This window comes from Ammospiza nelsoni, chromosome 2 (genome assembly GCF_027579445.1).
Source record: "Ammospiza nelsoni isolate bAmmNel1 chromosome 2, bAmmNel1.pri, whole genome shotgun sequence".
Taxonomy (NCBI): domain Eukaryota; kingdom Metazoa; phylum Chordata; class Aves; order Passeriformes; family Passerellidae; genus Ammospiza; species Ammospiza nelsoni.
Window position 1 is genome coordinate 51,992,712 of NC_080634.1, and position 22,089 is coordinate 52,014,800.

Genomic DNA, 22,089 nt, shown 5'->3' on the forward strand with positions numbered 1-22,089 from the left:
GAGTCTCAAAATACAAATGTAAACTGTTAGTAGAGTTATTAGGTAGGTTTTATTCTAAGGAGTGGATCTCAGAATTACAGAATCACAAGATGTGTCTGGCAGGAAAGGACCACAGTGGTTCATCTGGTACAGCCTCCCTGCTCAAGCAGGGTCATGATGGATCACGTTACACAGAATTGAAACCAACAAATCTTGAATATCTCCAGTGAGAGGAACTCCACAACCCTTTGGGCAGCTTATTCCAGTGCTTGTTGATCTCTACAGTAAAAAAGTTCTTTATATTCAGGTGGAACTTCCTGTGCATCAGTTTCTGCCTGTTGCCTCTTGTCCTGTAGCTCAGCACTGCAGAGCAGAGCCTGGATCCATTTTCTTGGCACTCTTCTTTAGATACTTAAAGACACTGATGAGGTCCCACCTCAGTCATCTCTTCTCATGGCTGAACAGGCCCAGCTCCCTCAGCCTTTCCTTGTAAGAGGGGTGCTCCAGTCCCTCGCTCATCCTTGCTCTTCTCCACTGCACCAGGAGCTCCACGTCTCTCTTGTCCTGAGGAGCCAGAACTGGACACAGCACTCCAGATGTGCCTCACCAGGGCAGAGTAGAGGGGCAGGATCAGCTCCCCTGACCTGCTGGCACTGCTCTTCCATCCTAATCCACCCCAGGACACCAATGCCCTTCTTGGCCACAAGGGCTCTGCTGGCTCAGGGGCACCTTGTTGTCCATTAGGACCCCCAGGTCCTTCTCTGCAGATCTGCTTTCCAGGAATTTCCCCCAGCATGTCCTGGGACATAGGGTCATTTGGTGGAGCACCCTCTATTTGCTTTTCTGGAACTTCAGGCAGTTCTTTGCATCTCTCCAGCCTCTTGAGGTCCTTCCGCAGAGTTGCACAGAACCCTCTGTTGTATTGGTCACTCTCCCACCTTTGTGTTGTCAAATCTCATATTTTTACATTTTCAACAATGACATAGAAAAAAAAAGACAATTTCTACTAATGTATAGATTACAAAAGATTGAATATGGATTCACAGGACAGTCAACATTCTCGTTGACTGATAAGCTAGGCTCAAAAGAAAATATGTTTTAGATGGTGAAGGGCTCTGGAGAGATGGTAGTTTAGATGTGCATATGCTCACACTGTAATTCTGTGGCCACATGAGCAGAAGTAGTATGGTAAATCATCTCTGGTTTTACTGCTGGCAAGACTGCCACTGGCATATTATATCCATTTCTGCTTCTGCAGTTGAAAGACAGATGATGACAAATTGGAAGAGAATCAGAGGAGAGCAGTGAGAGTGGTTAAAGATCTTGAAGGTAATGCCTGAAGATAATACAAGACTTCAGGAACTTAACATTTAGCTTTTAAAAGGAACATTGAGAGACTTATAACTGACTCTGTAAGATCTCAGGAAAGAAATTTGGTAACAAAATACGTTCTTATAGTAAAAGATAAAATTATACCAAGACAAGTGCTTAAATTCTGATGCTCGGTATAAATAGTACATTTTAATGGATTAAATGGAATTATTGGAATGATTTTTCAGGACCTGTGGCAATTTTATTTTCACTAGACTTTCTAAAGTCCAGATAGATAGTTCTATATTCCTATATTGTGTGTTCTGATTCAAAGAGTAATAAGTTCAAAGGTATTTCTTTGTTTTGTATTATTTCAGAGTTTTGGGCAATATTTTAAAGTTTTTTTTTATATATCCATGAATCTGCAGATAAAGTGATATTCCTATATAATGAAAACCTTTTTTGAAACATGTTTGGTTAAATGTATTTTCTTTTTTGTAAATTCTGGTAGTATGTCTGAACTCAATAATAGAAGTTAATAAAGCCAGAAGTGTGTTCAGTGCCTGTAATAGTATCTTATGGAAAACTGAGATGCTCTTTTCCCCAGCCAACTAGCAATTTCTGGTTGATCCATGGTATTAATGTAGTATTAAGAGGTAATTTAGGTATTGCAAACTATTGATGAATTAATAACACTGAGCCCCAGTAATTGAGAATAATTGTAATGGATTTTTGGGTCCATTAATTACAGCCTTTCTTTTCAACAGGCCCATGCTAAGGTCTGGCACCTCTACAATGACCATTTCCGTCCGGCTCAAAGAGGAAAAGTGTCCATTGCCCTCAGCTCCCACTGGATAAAACCCCAGCGTATGATTGAAAAGAGCATAAAAGAATGCCAAAAATCCCTTGATTTTGTGCTTGGCTGGTTTGCTAAGCCCATATTTATTGATGGTGACTATCCAGAGAGCATGAGGAGCAACCTCTCATCTCTGTTGCCTGAATTCAGTGAGGCTGAGAAGAAGTATATCAAGGGAACAGCAGACTTTTTTGCTCTTTCTTTTGGAGCTACCCTGAGTTTCCAGCTTTTGGACTCCCACATGAAATTTCAGCAGTTGGAATCAATAAGCCTGAGGCAGCTCCTTTACTGGATAAACAGTGAATATAACAACCCCCAAATATTCATTGTGGAGAACAGCTGGTTCGTTTCTGGTACCACCAAGAAAGATGATGCCAAATATATTTACTATCTCAAAAAGTTCATTATGGAAACTTTAAAAGGTAGGACTTTGTATTAATACATGCTTGAAAAAATCATAATGCAGTATAGTCCACAGAGGTGTGTTAAGGTACCAGGCTGAAAACTGATTTTAGTCTTTAGCATTCATCTTAGCACTTACGAAATGAGACTTCAAATCCCTTTCCTGGGTTTATTCTTTCCTTGAAGAACTCTCATATCTGCACATAGCATTTGGTGAGCCTGATGCTGCTGTTCTTGAAGACAGTAGGAAAATTTATACTGTCTTTGGTAGGAGGAACTGCAAGACATGTAAACTATATTCTGAGTGGCCTTAGGAGAATTTGCTGTATTATATATTAATAGTTGCTTTCCTTGTCTGAATGCATATGTGCAAAACATAAGAATATATATATGCAAAGATAAATACTATGTAATAGGGATTCCCCTGATATTTTTTCCAAACAGTAAGGAAAATACACCACCGTAGATGAGACTTATTTGCTGTTTTCCCATTTCCTTCTGAAAAAACATTTTTTCAATCCTAGTACTTGCCAATAAGTTGTTGGGATTCCCATTTCCACTTTGTCTTTTAATGTCTAAATTTACAATTTGTTAAGTGATTTACTTGTCTACAGTTTACTGTTCTTGATTTAAATAGTATTATTGTATCTATTAATTCAGATGAAATAGACATTGTGTTACATTGCCATTTTCATATGGTGAATGAGAAAAAATTGGTTTAATTTCATTCTCAGCAGTAATGAAGATGCAGAGGACTCCCAAATTGGTTTCATCTGCTACTCCAGAAACATAATTATTGCAAGTAAATTAAAAGGTGAATAAATACCTGAGCAAAATAGTAACTAACTGTTGCAAGTACAGTATCACTAGTTTGCATAAAGTCAGATGAAGAGTTCATCTTGGTGAAGAAGTCATAATCCGGTTACCTCAATTTCTCTTTAGATTTTAAATTGCTGGAAATACATACATGGATCTGTCTTTTAGTCACAGCTGACTGGAAGCAATCTCAATTTACAAAGTGTCTTTCCATTTATTGTATTACTCAATAAATAATAATAACAGCAACAACAGTACTAAAGACTTGTCATAAGACACTGGCACTTGCCTAAACCTTTTATAGAAAAAAAACCCAAACAAACGAAGAAAGCAGAGACAGGCTGGATCTGCAGGAGGGACTTTGGTATCATTTAAATGGAAAGTATTGCACCCATATCTTCTGTTGTTAGAATCTGCAAAATCCGATGTAAATACCAAAGGTTTCTATGCAGTACCTTGGGGAATTTAGCTGAGGAAGATCCAAAAAAGTCATCATGCTGGCTGTGAGCAGATTTGTTGGACGGCATTAAAAACCAAACATAAAGGCACAAGCTTTCTCTCTGAGAATTGTAGATATGCCTATCCAGTGCAATGAAGCACTGTAATAGGAAGATTTTTGAGGTATTTACCATGAAATTCACTCCAGTGGTGAAGGGACAGTAAAATGACGCAGGAACTGTAGCACTGAGAAGCAAGGATGATTAATTCAGACACGGGTCCATATAGCTGGGATTTTGCTACTTGCTAGATCTTGCCATCCAGTATCTGTGCCTGGCTGTGTGTATGCACTGGTTCAGACAGAACTGCTTATTTCTCCATCTGCTTTAGCAAATAAGTGTAGCCCAGTTGCTACCTGTAGAGCAAACCAGTAGAGCAAAACCCAGAGCAAACCTGTAGAGTAAAAAAGAATTGGTGTTGAGAGCCAGGTGTCCACATGGTATGTATTCCTGAGGCCCATTTCTGGATTAATTTTACCCCAGAGGAACCCAGGACATGCATTCTGAGTCCACTGTGTGATGTGAACTGAAGCATGGTGAGGGAGATTTGCTCAAAAGTGTGCTCCTGATTTCCCTTGAAGTGCTGATGTAGGTGTCCACTCTGATACTGCTTGCTGTAGAGAAGCTCTGTACAGTTTTTTAAATTTATTTTTTTATTTTCCTTTGGGAAAGGATATTTATTTGGGATTCACAGCCCTCTTTGCTATTTTTGGTATTTCTTTCTTTTTTTTTTTTTTCTTTTTTTTTTTTTTTTCTGGCACTATTTAGGGTTGATTAGAGTAAATAGAGCTGTAGTATAAAGTTGTTAAATATTAATTAGAGCCATTAATTGGTTGGAGATATCTTCTCTCCTCTATGAGGATCTTACTTAGGGATCATATTTGTTTCCCTTCTCTGTCTCTGGTGCAACAAACAAATGGATTGTGCCTTGTAAAGCAGAGCATGTTGCCTGGAAGGGCTCCTCTAGGTCATGTTGATTGGGAGAGGTCAGGTCATTGTCTGGGGAGTTACCAGGTCTGAATTCAGAGTCTTAAGCAGAAAAGGAATAGCCAGACCCATCACAGGCAGGACCAAGCTATTCTCAGGTATGTCCAGAGGCAAAATATAGATCTTGGGCACCTTCCAGATGGAAGCATGGGCTGGGGGCTTCACACACCTCTTCTTCAGGCACTGGGGTTGGAGAGCAGCTGAGCAGAGGGTTTTAAAGATCTTGTAGGTTTGATACGGGTCTGCCATGTTTCCTTTCACGACTTCTATACTATTGAGCCAAACAGGACATGAGCTGAATTGCTGTTTAATTTTTAACCTAGTTCTGGCAGAGTTCTGGTCTGTACAGTATCAAACTTGTAGGCTTGCTCTGGGGGATTGCTCAGATCAGGAGTCACTTGCAGTGGGAGTATAGTAGATAAGGCCACTGAGTTTCAGAAGCAAGGACAGTCTAGATTACAGTCAGCCTCATTGGGTCACCAACAGACATAAAGGAAAAAAGAGGAAAAGAAAAGAAAAAAGAAAAGAAAAAAGAAAAGAAAAGAAAAGAAAAGAAAAGAAAAGAAAAGAAAAGAAAAGAAAAGAAAAGAAAAGAAAAGAAAAGAAAAGAAAAGAAAAGAAAAGAAAAGAAAAGGAGGAAAGAAAAGAAAAGAGAAAAGAAAAAAAAGAAAAGAAAAGAAAAGGAAAGGAAAAGAAAAGAAAAGAAAAGAAAAGAAAAGAAAAGAAAAGAAAAGAAAAGAAAAGAAAAGAAAAGAAAAAAGAAAAAAGAAAAGCATTAATTTTCATTGTGGTTATATGCAATTGGTGTGGGATTTGGTGTTTGAGACTTCCAGACTTCTTGGAACTTCCAAACATTTTTCAAGTTGCTTCTTTCCTTGGTGACACTTAAAAGTTAATACATTTTTTAAAAAAGATTTGAGGAGGATTTTTACAAGGTGCTCAGGAGGTGTGGGAGTGCTGTGTGAAGTGATGACTTACAGAAGGGTGAGATGCTGTTCAAAGAGTTTTCGCTGAGACTGGTTCACACAGTGGCTTTTACTCTGCTGTATGGCAGATGTCATCATGGGTGCATGCAGAGGTTAGAAAAATAGTGACATTTGCCAAAGACAAAAGAAGGTGCCTTTAGGAGGAGAAATATTCCATTTCCTTAGACATTTTCTCATGACCTCTGACAAAGACTGGGCCAAATTTGTTCCTTATTTAACTGCATTGTTCCTTTAATTGATTCAAACAGGGCTATAATCAAGAATCCATGTGGTGCCTCATAACTGATTGTAATGAGGTACGTTAGTAAATGTAGCTCAGGAAATTAGGATCTTGTTATTCTGCTTGCCTGAAATAATACTTTCAGTGTTACTAGGCTGGTAAATATTATATTCAGGTAGTATCCAGTTTGGGCTGACAGAAAATGGTGAGTAATAAAGATAAACTTTGCTGGCTACAGAGCCAAACACCAGTTCAAAAGAACGCTTAAGAATGTGCTTAAATGCATTGCTGAATTAGGGTGGGTCTAATTATGTAATTAGAATTAGCACACTCTTTTATGCTTTCCTGGAGCTGAGCCTTGCCCAGGAACATTTTGCTGAATCTCAGTGTTTAATAAAGCTAAAAGTGAGTATCATTTGGAATCTTATAATAATGCTGGTTAAACTAACAGATGCCAGTAGATCCTGACATTAACCTTTAATACATGTGATGGTTTTAGAAGTCAAACAGTTGACCTAGAACATGCACATATTTTTAGAGACCCTTAAATATTTGAGCTGGAAAATGCTGTGCCATAAAAGGTGAAAAGAGACAAAATTTCAAAATAAACAGAGGCTTTCTGTATTATCACTTCTACTTAGAATCAGTGGTAATAAAAATTCACGTGCACACCAAATATGCTGTCAGGTTTTTCCCAATATGTATTTGGAGTGGAGGGGGAGGAGATGTAAAGGAGTACAGCTTTTGCTTGCATACAGGGTAGTGCTGCAGCAACAGCTGCCCTCGAGTGAGCTGCAGCATGAGCAGAGCAGAGGGCAGTGCTGGGCAGCCCCCAGCTCCGTGGCTGCAGATGGTTCAGGTTCTACTCTGAGGCTGAGCTTTGGCACATCTGATGAGCAGCGCTGCTGAAACCACTGCTGCACGGCTTCTCTTGCTAAACCTCGCTGCTTTAAAGCCAAGCCAGGTACCTCTGCTGCCTCCTACCATACTCTGGAAGCTCTCCCAGTGCAGCTGAAATATGTTCCCTGAAAGGGCTTTGAGGAAGGCCCTGAGATACTTATCTGACCTGTTACATTGTTCTTAAACACTAATGCTGCAGGCATTGCTGATAGTGTGAAATCTACAGAGGAAAAATGAGCACTGTGCTAAGTTTGGGTTTGTTCTTTCCTCAGCTATCCGGTACGACGGAGTAAACGTGTTTGGCTACACAGTCTGGTCCCTCCTGGATGGCTTTGAGTGGCACAGGGGGTACAGCATTCGACGTGGACTGTTCTATGTTGATTTTCAAAGCCACGACAAGAAGTTGATGCCCAAATCTTCTGCCTTGTTCTATCAAAAATTGATAGAAAAAAATGGCTTCCCACCTTTGCCTGAAAACCAGCCCATAGAAGGTGTTTTTCCCTGCGGCTTTGCTTGGGGAATTGTTGACAACTACATTCAGGTGAGTCTGATAATAAAGCTGACAGGCTGTCCAGCCAGATCAGTGCACAAGTTCACGGTGACATATTTGCTGAAGAGACTGTCTTTGCCACAGTGCTGCAAGGAGACGGGTACAAGGCTTTTGAGCCAAACAGTGTGTCTATCATTCTTCACCAGACTTGCTGTGTGTGACCAAGGCAAACCAGTCAGATTGAGACACTATAAATAACATTATAGAAAAATGTATGGAAATGGAAGGGAGTCTGATGCTTGTCTTCCCTCAGCATATGTGACCAGTTATGGGAAGTCAGCTCTTTTCAAAGGGAAGTCAATTAATCTGCTAAACTGTAAAATGAGTGTTTAGGAGTTCCTGACAACTCCTAAACTCCAGTGGCATGTTTCTATATCTTGTGCATATCCATCCTGGTACTGTTCTTAGAGAGATTTTATATAAAAGGAAGTGAACGAGATTAGATTTAAATGAAATTTCTGTATTCCTTCTATTTCATTTTATGTTATACTGTGTCTGATGAGGGCTTGCAGTGCCCCTGCATTGAGCCTAGCTAGTTCATATCTCAGTCTTTCTTTCAACTGATTTGACACTTTGGGAGAATTTTTCAAATTATAATACTTTATAACATGAGTAAAAGTTCTACCTTAGTTATGATCGCTTTAGCTGTTGGGCTCTGTAATTTTCAGATGCTATTTTGGGTTGCAGAGCTTCTCTAACCACAGTAAAGAGGTATAAATTCAAAGCCAAGGCTTCATCCAAAACCAGAATTTTTAATTTGTATTTTCCACAAAGGCAGAATCTTTCTTAAGGCTTGAATGTGAGGAGCTTGTTTATTTTTTCTCACTCCAAAAGTAAGATTTGGCTTTGTTCTCTTGAGAAATACTGCAGCCTTCTTACCTCATGCACTGATTTCCAGGAAAATTCAAGTCATCCTCCTAGCTCTCAGATAGATTAAGAATTGGAAATGGAATTGCTGCTTTTGGAGTCAGTTAACAACTATAAATTTGTGTAGTTTTTTAGCCTACAACAGCTAAAAAATCTCTCCCATCCCCAAAACCTTCAAAGCTGAATATTTTCGTTTCAAAAGGCCATTCAAACATTTTGTGCTGTAAGGCTTAGGTTGTTTGATTTGTAGATGCATCACGGTGGAAAAACTGTTTTGACAGCATTCCCACAATATTAGTGGCAATGCATGCTTTAGTAATCTACAAGGGACAATTCTCCAGAAAAGCAATTTCCCTCAGACATGCTGTTTTTTATTACTTTCTTCTACAAGCACAGTACTGACCTCTCCGGAGAAAATAGCAACTGATTTTCAGTAGCTTCTTTTATACAGTCTGCAGAGCCTCAGCTACAAGTTGAACACTGGTTGTAGGCTGACACCTGCTTTTCAAACAGAGGGCAGGACAAGGAATCTGAGCTCAGGGGGAAGCTGCACGGCAAAGATTAAACATAAAGAGAAAAGGACAAATAAAGACCATGGTACCTCTATCCTATGGTTTGGATCTAGAAAGAATTACACAGAGTATGAATAAGGAAATTTCACACTGTGCATTATTATAAGTAGTTCAGTTTTTCATTTTCTAGTCCTTACTGTGCTGGTGATTTTCATTAAAACGTGGAAGTCTAATTCTGAGTGACCCTGAGAAGCTCATTTTGTACTGTTTTACTCTGTCATACAGGCAGTTGTGACATCTGAAACCCTAAAGCCTTCTGGGAAATGCATTTTCTGTTGGACTAACAGCAGGTTTACCCAGAAGCCCAAAAAAATTGATTCAGACATCAACAGCCTGCTGAAATAACTTGCAAATTACTTCAGTATGAATTAAATAAAAAAGGATGTCTCCAGCAAGAAGGAAAAAATTTGCTTGTCCGCTGAATTTTTGCTAAAAATCAAGTGCAGAGCATTACTCATCTTTCATCATGGTCAGGAAAAGAAGAGGACACAGAAATGATGTTGTATTCATTATTTCTTCTCATGCATTCAGGGAGTGGTCTTGAAATTGACTGTACTGGGTAATTTACAGCAGACAGTCTCTCTGTATTCCCTCCTTCAAAGAAAAACATTTAAAAAAATTCCTGTAGTCTTCACTGAAGATCTTGTTCTGTGGATATCTTTTGCAGACTTAGTGCCTTATCCCTGAGAAATCCCTTGTTTCTTTTGGAAACTGGAACAACTTAGAGAAGACATAGACATGGTGACCATTAGCATAAGCTTGTTTGGAAAGTAGGGTGAAAATAATATATAGATTTGGTACTTTTCTGACATCACTTGTTAACAGAAAAGTCATTCATTCATATGAGCCCAAGATGGCAGTATCAGAGATGCTGAATGCAATGTTTTGATTCAGGATATTCTTCCACTAGGCTGTGTCTGATGGTTATGATGTTCCCACCTACCTGGAACAAATAGCTTCAATCTGGTGTGTTTCCTGTTCCTACTAGGTAGACACGACACCTGCCCAGTTCCTTGACTCCAGTGTTTATGTGTGGGATGTTCACCAGACGAAGCAGCTCATTAAAGTGGATGGAGTTTATGCCTTGAAACGCAAGCATCACTGTGTTGACTTTGCTGCTATCAGGCTCCAGATCTCTCTTCTGCAAGAAATGCATGTCACACACTTCCATTTTTCACTGAAATGGTCTTTAATCCTTCCTTTAGGTAACCTTTCTCTAATCAACCACACACTTGTACATTACTATCAGTGTTTTGCTAGTGAACTTCTCAGGGTTAACATAACTCCTGTCGTTGCTTTATGGCAACCTATGATTGAGAATCAAGAGCTTCCAGTTTCTCTTGCCAAATATGGTGCTTGGGAAAACACAGAAACTGTTCAGGCTTTTGTTGAGTATGCCAGATTCTGCTTTACAAGTCTTGGGGACCATGTCAAATTTTGGATCACCATGAATGAACCATCTGTGAAAAACCTGACATACACAGCAGGGCACAACCTGTTGAAAGCCCATGCAAAAGTCTGGCATCTTTATGACAAAGAATTCAGGAGATCTCAGAAGGGCAAGATATCTATAGCTTTGCAAGCTGACTGGGTAGAACCAGCTTGTCCCTTTTCCAGGAATGACCAAGAAGTTGCTGACAGAATTTTAGAGTTTGACATTGGCTGGCTTGCAGAGCCCATCTTTGGGAATGGAGACTACCCAGAGGTGATGAGAGCGTGGCTTCACCGAAGAAACAGTGTTGACCTGTATAATTTCCACTTGCCTTACTTCTCAGAAGATGAAAAGAGGTTAATACAGGGCTCATTTGATTTTTTTGCCTTGAGTCACTACACTACTACCCTTGTGGGCTCAGAGAAAGAAGATGCGGTAAAATATGACCACTACCTTGAAGTTCAAATGATCAATGACATCACGTGGCTTCACTCACCCAGCAGAGCTGCGGTAGTGCCCTGGGGGCTGCGCAAATTGCTCAAGTGGGTGAAATCAAAGTATGGCAATGTCCCAGTTTATGTTATGGCTAATGGGATTGATGATGACCAGAATATGGTGCATGATAAGCTCAGAGTGTATTACATACAGAATTACATCAATGAAGCTTTAAAAGGTAAGGAGCCACAAATGGTTTATATGTCACAAATCCCACTGTTAGTATACTCTGTGTGATAAAGTATGCTTAGCTTTATAATATGGGTCCTCTGTAGAATACTCCCTAAATGAGATGTTACTACAGTGTAACAGGTAATTTCCCCCTTGATTTATGATTGATTGGTGTTACTAAATGTCAGGAAGATTGACCTTGCTTATATCCTGCATAAGACAGCAGAAGAAGATTTTTATGGATTCAGTAAATTTAAATAGAAGTTGTGTGATTAGCTCCACATGTATTTAGTCAGATTTTCATCTTACTGCACTTCTGCTGTTGTTTTGCTTTGCTGTTTCTCTCCACTGATGTGCCTCAGGGCTGGATATGAGTTCTGTTCCTCAGTTGTCTCTGTATCTTATCCAACAATGATCTTATCCAACAGTGATCTTCATAATAATTCAGCTGTCTACCTCATTATGCCATTTCCTGGACTGTTTCCTGCTATTCAGAACACATACCAGTCCTTTTCTCTGTCTCAAAGATTCATAAATTATAAGGCAAAAAGCATTTTGAGTCATCCTGTCCTACAGCACATGCTGTTTTTTCAGAAAAGTACAAGACCCAAGTGAGATAATTTTTACTGATGAAGAATCTTTGCTGCCTCACAGTATGTGTGTGTATATATGTATATATATATATATATCTATCTATCTCATTTCTACTATTAATTGCTCTGGCTTCACCTTTAAGCAGTCTTGTGCATTTCCAGATGTATTTTACCTATGTAGGTATTTGCAGATGCAAGACAAGCTATCTCTCATGTATCTCTTTGATAGAAAATAGAGACAAAGCTCTTTGTGTCCCTTGCTGTAAAGCACCATTTCAAAGCTCTGAGTTATTATGTTTTTCCCTCTGTGCTGATATTCTTCATGAGAGGGGTAAACCCACACCTGGACACACTGTTCCTGTCACAGCCACACTTAGGCAGGTATAACATAACCTCTTACTCTCCTCATTTCTACATGCAAGCAGGCTGTTGGCCTTCTTGGCCATGGCAGCAGGTTGGTTACACAGCTTCTGTGATGATAGACTGACATTTTAAACTCAGTTACAGATTTCTTCCCCCTATTTGAAGCAAGACAACCTCTTCAAAACTAGGTCTTGTTGTTCACATTTGGTCATGTGCAAATGCCTGCTGCTTGTTTGTGCAAACCTTGCTATGCTGGCTAAGTTATGTCTCTAATCTTTGTGACTTGCAGACTGTGAGAAAAACTTTTACATTTATTTCAGGTTGCTGATATATTTAAGATCTTTAAATAACTTAGTGCTAAAAGCTGAGCTCCATGACCATGGTAGAAATATACACATTGTGACACTTACTTGCCTTCAATTACATTTCTAGACTTACTTCTCGTTCTATTACTTAATTCTACTTGAGACTAGTTGAAATCTGTTTATTATGGGCTTCCCTTGACCTCATAACATTCTATTTTCTTGTTCCAAATGCCATATAATGTAAAGTCATTTGCCTTGTGAAGCTCTAAATATTTAACATCAAACATCATTACTTTTATTGATCTGCTGCTCTCAGAAAAAAAAAAGTCAAGTTATTTTGACAAGATTTATTTTTCATAAAGCCAAACTGATTGGCATTAATAATGTATTATCTCCTAAATTTTATATTTATCAAACTTTATATAATCTGTTCCACTCTTTTGATAGGTAGTAAAGGATGGCTGGCAGTTCCTGTCCACTGTATTAACTATTGGCTTTAACTTCCTCCTCTGTAATTTCCACTTCTTTTGCTGATTACTGAATATCAATATTAAGTGCCCAAGAGTTCATTCTCCATCATTTTGTAGCATTGAATGCATGTTTTATAAATCTATAGAAAAAAAAATATTTTGGCAATATTTGGGCTTGTGGTTTCAAACTGTTGTTTTCTGTACTGCTTGTCTCCTTGGCACTTCTGTTTTCAAAGTGTCTGTGGATATGGACTTTTCTCCCAGTTCCCATTAGCAAGAGCACCTGCATGCCTTTGCGTTTTACAGAACTTTATCCTTTGTACTGTTCTGGTACCACTGTCCCTCAGTCACTTCTTTCTCCCTCTTCTGTCCAGCCTGTAAATAGCTCCTGTGTTTTTCAGCTTAACCTATTTTCTTATCTTTTCACCTTCTTTGTGATGGATAAATACATCTCTGCTAACTAGCTGTAATATTTTTCCTATAGTTTAATATAGACACCATACTCTCATCCATAGTGTTTGGTCCATCAGCTTTTCCATTTTTTTCTTCTCCCTCTCTGATATTGCATTTTTGTCCATCTTGTTGTTACATAACCTTGGCATCATGACTGATTCAGGTTTCTCCAAGACATGCATTTCTTTTTTGCAACACCTTGTGCAGTAACTAAGATGAATTAGAAATCTTGTGTCCTTACCTCAGTGTCACAGTGCAGAGGGGCATTGGTATGTGTATGCCCTGGCCTTAAAGTCCCTGTTCTGCCTTCTTCCTCCAGCTGGTTTCAGGCACTACATGTGGAAATTTTTGTGTATGTATTATTGCTCACCTGCATTGTTCCAGGGGAGCCAGCAGGTTTGTGCAGATAAATGATTCCAGGATACAGTATGGGCCCTTTTGGACTGAGGCTATATTTTGAAGTGCTTTGTACTCTCTTTAAGTACATCTTTGCCAATTGAAAACAAAGAACAGCAGTAACCATTTATATAACACCATTAAATCCACCTGCAGTTCTGCAAACACAACTAATTATCCTGGGCAGCAGCTCTGTAAAAGCCCAGGTAAATATTATTTCATTTTACACATGAAAAGTAGGTTAGAGGTGCTAAAATCTTGCATGTGGCTTCAGAAAGGTTTCCAGAAGCATATGAAAGTTCAGTCCTGTGTTCATCTGCTTTAATTTGCTAAAACAGTGATTTTGAGAGATAAACTATTACAGTTTGTGTTTACTACCTTGGATTTTTTTTTTTTGTCAAGAAGGATGGATGGCTCAAGGTTAACACTGCAGCTGCTGGGCCTCTTCCAGTAGCTGAGTTAGCAGTATGGATTGCAGACACGTTCTCAATACAGACTGATACAGGTCATCTTGGATCAGAAAGTTGGGTTAATAACAGGAGAGGGATGTAATTTACATAAACTTTCCCCTTGCACCAGTGATATCCCAGTGCACAACCTCAGCGTGGCTGTGTGATATTTCTGGTGTCGCTGTGCCTTTGCAAGTGAGAAGTGCAGCCAAACATCCTCTGTTTCTTGACTGTCCTCATCAGGATGTGCCCTGCAAGGGAGAAGGAGCAATCAGAGAAACAGGATGCAGAAAACTAGGGGCAGGAAACCCAAAACCTGTATTCTTTTAATACTTAACAAAGAGAGCCATCTTTTCATGATAGTCTCTATGCTGATCATAAAACACCATCAGGCACTCACAGCTGTGTTTGCCAAGCCCAAGGAAATAAATTGCAGGATACTCACAGATCACACTGTCTGGCAGTGGCTGACAGATTCTTACTTTTTATGAGAAACACTTCACAGATGTACATGTACCTTACCTAATTTTGGAGAGAAGTGCAGATGTGGATTTAACATTCCCCTGCCCCTCCTTTACATATGGATATATGGTACTGCTCTTGAATGCAAAGTGACATTGATTCATTTCTTCCACCCTTTGTCTTCTTTTGCAGCTTACACCTTGGATGACGTTAACCTTCAAGGATATTTTGTCTATTCTTTTAATGACAAAACTGCTCCTAAGTATGGTCTCTACAGCTATATTGCAAATCAGTATGAAGCAAAGCCTTCACTGAAACATTACAGAGAAATAATTGGCAATAATGGTTTTCCTGGTCCTGAAACTCCTGAGTTGCTGTGTCCAGAAGAGGTTGCCTCATGTGCCAATTGCCACTTCTTCCGAACAAGAAAATCGTTATTAGCCTTTATCTCTTTCGTATTTGTTGCATTTATTGTTACTATATTCTTCATTACTTACTACTCCAAGAGGGTGGAAAGACGGTATAAATAGAGCTTCTCCTTTGAATACATCACTCACTGTCCTTTTTCTTGCAATCTCTTGGGAAATTTGAAATAAAATGCACAATGCTGTGATTGCTTCAGCATTAGGAAGGCATTTACATTGCTTGGTACTGCAGGATATTGACATTGAGAAGCTATTGCTTGCATATGGCTTCCAGAAATAATTTTCTCTGTTGTAGTACCTTTGGTTTATAACCAGTCCTTGATTCCTGTGGTTGGAGTTGTCTCACAACTTTCCCTGGGACCTTTTGATGCTTTACCCTTCTTGGATTTCCCTTGCTGAACTGTACAGGTAAAAGTAGGTTTTGATAATGTGGTGTGATGGAAGAGTCTAAATGTCAAATTCTCCAAGACTGAGGTGAAACAAGAATTTGCTTTTCCAAATTAGGATTTAACACTGATGTTTCTTAACCAGAGCTAGAACCTAACTGGAGCAGAGATCATGACTGAGAAAAAAATGGAGGAGAATTGCAAAAAGCAGTGCCAGGGGAAAGATTAACCCCTGTCCTAAAGCAGATGCAGGAGGAAGAACAGGGGGAAATGAGTCTGTACTGCTGGGTGCTCTTGGTAAGTCAGTAACTGGTACTGTGACTAAGTCTGAGTTCAGGATGCCATTGGGGAACTTCAGTTAAAGGAACTGTGTCATTCTCAGGGGGGTAAAAAGCAGGGATATATCCAGGGATTGCAGGGGTCCTGCCATCTACAGGAAAGATATGAGAAGGGTGAAAGGGATTTTGTTTTGTTTTGCTCAGGGAAAAAAAGGTAAAGAGCAGGAACTGGGATGTGTTCACTGTCTCAGCTGGCAGAAAGCTGTTTGCCTTACCCTGTACCTCTTGCCCTGTACCCAGGGACATGGCACAGCTGGGACATCCTTTTTCTGCACTTCTCACAGCCAGTCGAACTCAGCTGCCACTGCTGCTGCCCAGCCACTTACCTGCTGGAAACTTGTGACAACTTAGCAGGGATGGTCTCTGCGTGCTATTTGTGTTGAGTGCAGAGTTTTCAAAAGGCAGCATTTTGCTGTAATAGTGCAGCACTTTATTGCTGCCAGGGTCTGGGACTGTGGAGCTGTTGGGCCAAACCTCTCACAGGTTGGCTGGAGGTTCTGCTTTGAGCAAGTGGACCTGGCAGCATTTGATCCCTAAGTATTACTGGATGTCTGAGGACCTGTTTTTCTCTCAACAAGATGAAATAGTGGAATGCTAGCACCGTTGTTTATTAGTAGAAATAGAGAATGGGAAAGAAAACTGTGTCATTTGCCTGCCTTGTGAATTGCTGCATTCAGAGGGTCCTCAGGGTAAAGCACTATGGTCATTTTTGTCTGGTCTCTAACTCTAGGCCTGCATTGCCTTCAGCTGTAATTGTATTTTTATTGTTATGTGAACAATGTCACTCACTGGAAAGAACATTTTAAAAGAAATGTGCTCTATGTTAATCAAGAATTATTTATCTACTAAGGCTGATTATGTTGTATTTAATGTGATGTTTATCTACTAGATTACTAGAAGACGACTAAATAACCTCCCAGGATTCTTTTCAACCTGATCACTTTATGATTCTATACTGTATATTAAAACTTACATATGAAATATGATTCTAATTTGTAATTTAAGATTATATTTTTTCTTACATAACGTATAGAAAAAAAAATTACTGTCTTCTCATATGATTAATATATTTTTGTTCCAGTTCTAGTCTGTAAATGGTCTCTCTTTGCAATTATGTGTATTTTGGTATTGAGACTGAGGTGCACATTTCAGGGTAAGTGATGAACTATTAAAAATATGTGTAAAAATTATTTATAGACTGATAGGACTTGCTGTAGAAGAGAACATTTCAAACTGCTGTGTATTTATGTGTTGGTGCCTGGTGCACTGAGGATTATGAAGAAATAGCTCTCCCTGAGTGTATGAAATGTGGAATGGCTTTTCCCTGGCACGGCAGTGAATCACCATGCAATACGTTATGCCAGCTGCCAGATGCCTTTGCAGCACGTAACAAAAAATGGCATTCATTTAGCACAAGCTGCACCCAGCTCATGCCCAGCTTGTGTGTTCTGTATGCCTGTGTGTCTGTGTTTGTGTGTGTGGTGTGTCTTTTGCTGTTGGTCAAATGTGGGGGCATGATGTTCTGAGGAGCCAGGTGTAGCTGGGTTGTACCTGCCCCCCTGGGTTTGAGGGGGCTCAGGGGGCCTGGACAGGGCAAATCCAGAAGAGCACAGGTGCCATGGGCACAGTGCTGATGGAGACTGGCCTGACCTGATGCTTCACGAGCAGTTTCCATCCATCCAGCTGCTGCTGGGAGCTGTGGGATGGCCCAGGCACAGCACAATGTGTGAAACATCGGTCCCGGCACGGAGGAGACACGGCAGGCTCTTCCCATAGAGGCTGGGTGATATGTAACCACTGACAGGCAGATGGCACCAGCTGGATAGCTAATTTGTAGGTAAACTGGGATTTGTTGCTGTGTGATCATATCCACTCATGGAGCCATGACCCATGGAGCTAACACAGCCTTTGGCATAGTTGTCTTCAGAAGAGGTTTTAAATATCACTGCAGAGCACAGCTGGCTTGAGCAGGGCACACTGGTTGCCAAAGCCTTCTCCCAAGCGTCCTGCCTGTGGTGCTGCGTGGGCCAGTGAATTGCACAATGATGGGCTGTTCTGATGGAGATAATGGTATGGTTTTGCCTTTGGAATCTGCTTTATTTTATGTAATGTGGGACAGTGCAAGTTTCCTATCATTTGTCTTGAAAAAAATCACTCTTCAGTAATAACAAGGAACCCCATGAATAGGCAAAGATGGGATACCTGTCCAAGGTGTGCTTATGCAAACTGATGTGGCAATCACCTCCTTTGGTCCTGCTGTAGGGCACTTGCTGCCTTGGATGCTCACATGAGAGCAGTGATCTGGCTTTCCCAACCCAATCTGTGCATCCTGAGCAGAAATGCAGGCAGCAGGAAGGACTTGGAGCAAAGGGGGCTCCCTACTCAGGCTGCAGAGATGGCTTGGTGGTAGCTGGTGGTTTGTTTCCTCAAGAGCAACAAGGCTCAGCATGCTCAACTTGCGGTTTTTTAGGTACACTGCTTTCTTGATTTTTAACTGTATTTATAGAATGAAATGTTGTTGCCAGTTTACTCAGTTCTCCAGATTAAACATTCTATCTGTTCAAAATATTTTTATGACACGTGTGCAAAACTTCTGGTTTATTTCTTGAAAAGATTGTGCAGAGTGACTGTGGGAGGGATGTCTTTGCTAAATGACAGGATGAAAGTTATATTGTTTTTATAACATCTCAGAAGTGAAATAAAGATACTGAATGTAACAAATTGTAACATGATTTTACTGTTTAATCTGTCCAGTTTTTTTGCCTTCAGCATGAAGTACAGAGCATCTCAGGAGAGGCTATTGTGATAACTCTGCAAGGAGTTTGTGTTGTTTGTTTTTCCAGTGACACAGAAATAACTCTAGCTTTTGTTGGAGATTTCTGGGGCCTGTGGCTAAACAGATGTTTTTCCAGCAGACCTAGGAGTTTGGAGGATTTTTGTTATTTGAGAGGTTTTTTTATTATTATTTTTAAAGTGACTGTTGCTATTTAGAAGATCTGTGGAAGTAACCATACCAATTTAAGAGTGCTTTAGTGCAATATCTTATTAAATAGTAACACTGCAGTAAATTTGAAAACTCTTCTATTCCAGTAGAGTTACTCTCAGGCTTCAGGGATTCTGTCAGCGTAGTTCAGCACTGAGCAGTCTGTTTGTGGCATCGTTGTTAAACATCCTAAGGAAAGTAAATGTCAAGATGAAGGGAAGTGGGAGCAGAACGGACAAACCCAGAGAACGGAAGAGGGGCCATACAAGCCTCAGCATGTTTAAACATGCAATTTGCCCTTTTCTCCTTGTATTATATGTGTTGCTTTCAAATCACTTACAAAACTTGATCTGTTCATTCTGATTCTGCTGAGGTGAAAATTTCCTTATTCAGGGTAAAGAAGTCAATTCTAGGTGCTAGACTTTAGCTTTGGCAAGGAAAGTTCAATCTTGTTCCTTTTTTGCTTGAGGAAAGCCAAGAAAAAGAGACATGGAAAAGAAAAAGGAAAGCTCTTCCTGTCTTTGATGTGCCACTCATTAATTGCCAAACCACCGTTCCTCAGCCCTCTCAAGGCTATGGTTGGTGCAGGCTTGTTAAGCCCACCCTTCTTGTTAAGCCCACTCTTTATAAGAGATTGGAAAAAGGGAATAATGAGGTGAGAAGAAGGTGTCAGGGCCTAGTGTATCAGAGTCTTTTACTTTGCTTCATGAGTTGAACAGAAGCACCACTGTCGAGCAGTTCTGAGAAAAATTAAAACTTTTAAGAAATCAGAAAGTTGAAATAACAGCAGCCTGCAGCCAGGATGCTTGTGGATGCTGACATTTCTCTGGCTATTACTTTGTGATGCTTTCTGTGTTTCTGAAGGAGTAGCAAAAGCACCAGTAAAGCAGAGAGAAGCCAGGGAAAATGCTAACAAAATAGGGCAGAAAAGCCACAGGCACAAGCAGATGTGAAGTTCCTCATCCTGGGAGCTGAATGTGCAGTCACCTGCTATGGGGATGTGCCATGGGACTTGGAATATTCTTTGTTAAAAAATATTTTTTTTCATATTTCCCATATTTCTCCCTCAGTGATATCCCTCCTTCAATGATACACCTCCTACATGAGGAATTTAACTGTCAAAAGCCTTTGTCTTGTCACAAGAATTACTCACAACATGGTGAAGCCACATTATCTGATCCCAGCTCTCCTGAGGTGATCCAAATCTGGCCCAGGTCCCAGGAGACCCATGAGAGTCTGAGGTGGAGGAGGGGTGTTCAGTCACCAGCCCTGAGCAAAGCAGTGGGAATTACAGCAGTGCTGTTTTCCAAATGCTGCAAGTTCACAGTGAGTGGGATTCATTTCTGTCTTAGTTCTTTTCTGTTAGTGGAAACAGTTTCTTCATTACTAAGAGTAACACACAAAACCCCTTTTGCAGGTTTTTGGTTGGTTGGTTTGTTTGCTTGTTTTTATGTTCATCTGTTTTTTATTTTTTTTATTATGGGAAAGGGTGAGTTTTAATATTTCTGTAATCTGGGATGTATGATGGACTTCTCCCTGATGTTTTTTTATGGCATCGGTCCTTGTATGGGAGGAGAGCACCTTGGTAGTGACTTCTCAGTCCCACCTGTTTGGTTCTCAGGAGCTTCCATGCCAGAGCTTCCCTTGGGGCTGCACTTCCAAGCTGGAGCAACACTCCCAAGTGGGACATGTGCTGGGGCCTGGAGGAAAAGCAGGGCCAAGGGCATGTCCTGGTGAGATCCTGGCTGAAGTGGTGGTTTGGCTCTGGGTACTGAGCTGGCCAGTGCATGGCTGCTTTCTGCATTCAGGGCTCTGCAGAAAGCCCTCAGCAGCTCTGTAAACCAGCAGGGCTGCACAAACACAGCACCTGACCCAACAAATCTGGTTTTCCTCCTGCCAGAGGAAGCTGTGAATTGGCTGAGTGTTCAGTTCAAGAGGTGTAATGGTATAAACTACCTGCACTGTAAAGTTTTACGAGGTGACAAAGTTTTGTAGTCTGGCAATAGTGCAGTGAGCTGGAGGCCGTAGGGTGCCCTGCCAGGAAAGAGAGGGGAGCAATAAGGTGAGGAGGGCTTCCCAGCAGGCTGCATCCTCTCTGGGCAGCCTGGAGCCTGAAGAGAGCCTGAAGGCTGCTCCTTCAGTCTGGGGCATGCATGGCCCAGGCACTTAGTGCTGGGTGAAGAATGGGGCAGAACAAGCTCCAGCTCTCTCATCACCCTTCTTCCCCCTTTGGGCACATACTTATATACACTTGGGCTATGAAATGGGGACCTAAATACCAAGGTGTGACAGAGGTATGTCAAGGTGTGTCACTTACTTAGAAGGCAAAATGCCATTTACAGGCCTTACAGATTTTTTGTCGATAGTTTTCACTTTGCAACAACCCTTCTGCCTCCCCCTCTCCACTAGGATTAGATGGGTCTTATTTCCAAAAGCTAAGAAAATAAGTGCTCATAAAGGAAACTGCCAGTGATGCAGCCACCTCTCCCAGCACTTGCTGAGCTTTTAAGTCCAATTCTGATGCAAGTTTGTGAAATTTATAGGCATTTGTAACTCATTTATCTGCCACATTGCTGCGAGATCTGTGAACAGATATTGCCTTTCCTTGCACCTCACAGCAGGAGGCGGTGGGGTCCTGTTCTTGGCAGCACGTGGTTGCTCCTGCTTGGTATTCACGGGCACATTCCTCTGGCTGATGATATATTATTATTGGGCTGGAAGAAAAATAATGCAACCAAGCTCTTATTATTTTCTCCTTTTATCTGTTTAGTCATATTAATGTGGGATCATCGTTACATAAATGAGCAGGAGATGCAGTCAAGGACATGTTCATTTTTAAAGTCCTCCAATGCTCTTGTACTTCAGTCATTCATCTTCTGTCTTTAATTACAGCAAGTGATCTCAGAGGCACTTAAAAGATTAAATTACTCAATTATTTGAAAAATCTAAATACAATAACTGTATCTTTTTGCTGATAAATACCAGCCATCGCTGGAAAAGGTTGCCCAAGGCAAAATATATTGGGAGGCCAAGGAGGCCATATTGCATTTTGCCTTAACCCAGTGATACCCTTTTAATTTTCATCATTTACAACCTTTATTTTTATTTGTATTGATAGTAACCACAAACTTTTCCATTGCTGTTCCAATGAATGTCACTGTCCAACACTTTACAAGTGTCCTGGCACCTCCTTGCCTGTGGAGAGAAGGACATGAGGACAATCATAGGTTAAAAAAGGCAGGGCATCAGCATGGCCAGGCAGTGAACCCCATCCAAGGCAATGCTTGTGGATGGGGGATGGTTCAGTGTTTGGGAAGGGGATGTAATTAAAACACATTCCCAAGGTGGCGGCTTGCTCTATGATGAGGTGGGTGGGTTCCCTGTTGGCAAAGGTGAGCATCCATGCTGTGCTAGTGGGCAGGCTG

General features: G+C 40.6%; 1 protein-coding gene across 1 annotated transcript in view; it reads left to right on the forward strand.

Annotated features, from left to right (window-relative positions):
* KL (klotho) overlaps nt 1–15,198 on the forward strand; it is a 45,732-nt gene extending 30,534 nt beyond the window's left edge. Inside the window, exons 2-5 of the mRNA XM_059465955.1 lie at nt 2,058–2,568; nt 7,227–7,495; nt 9,932–11,048; nt 14,725–15,198. Of these exons, the coding sequence (XP_059321938.1) occupies nt 2,058–2,568; nt 7,227–7,495; nt 9,932–11,048; nt 14,725–15,062 (2,235 nt within the window). The 3' untranslated portion in view covers nt 15,063–15,198. The remainder of the gene's footprint in view (nt 1–2,057; nt 2,569–7,226; nt 7,496–9,931; nt 11,049–14,724) is intronic.
* The last annotated feature ends 6,891 nt before the right edge of the window (nt 15,199–22,089 follow it).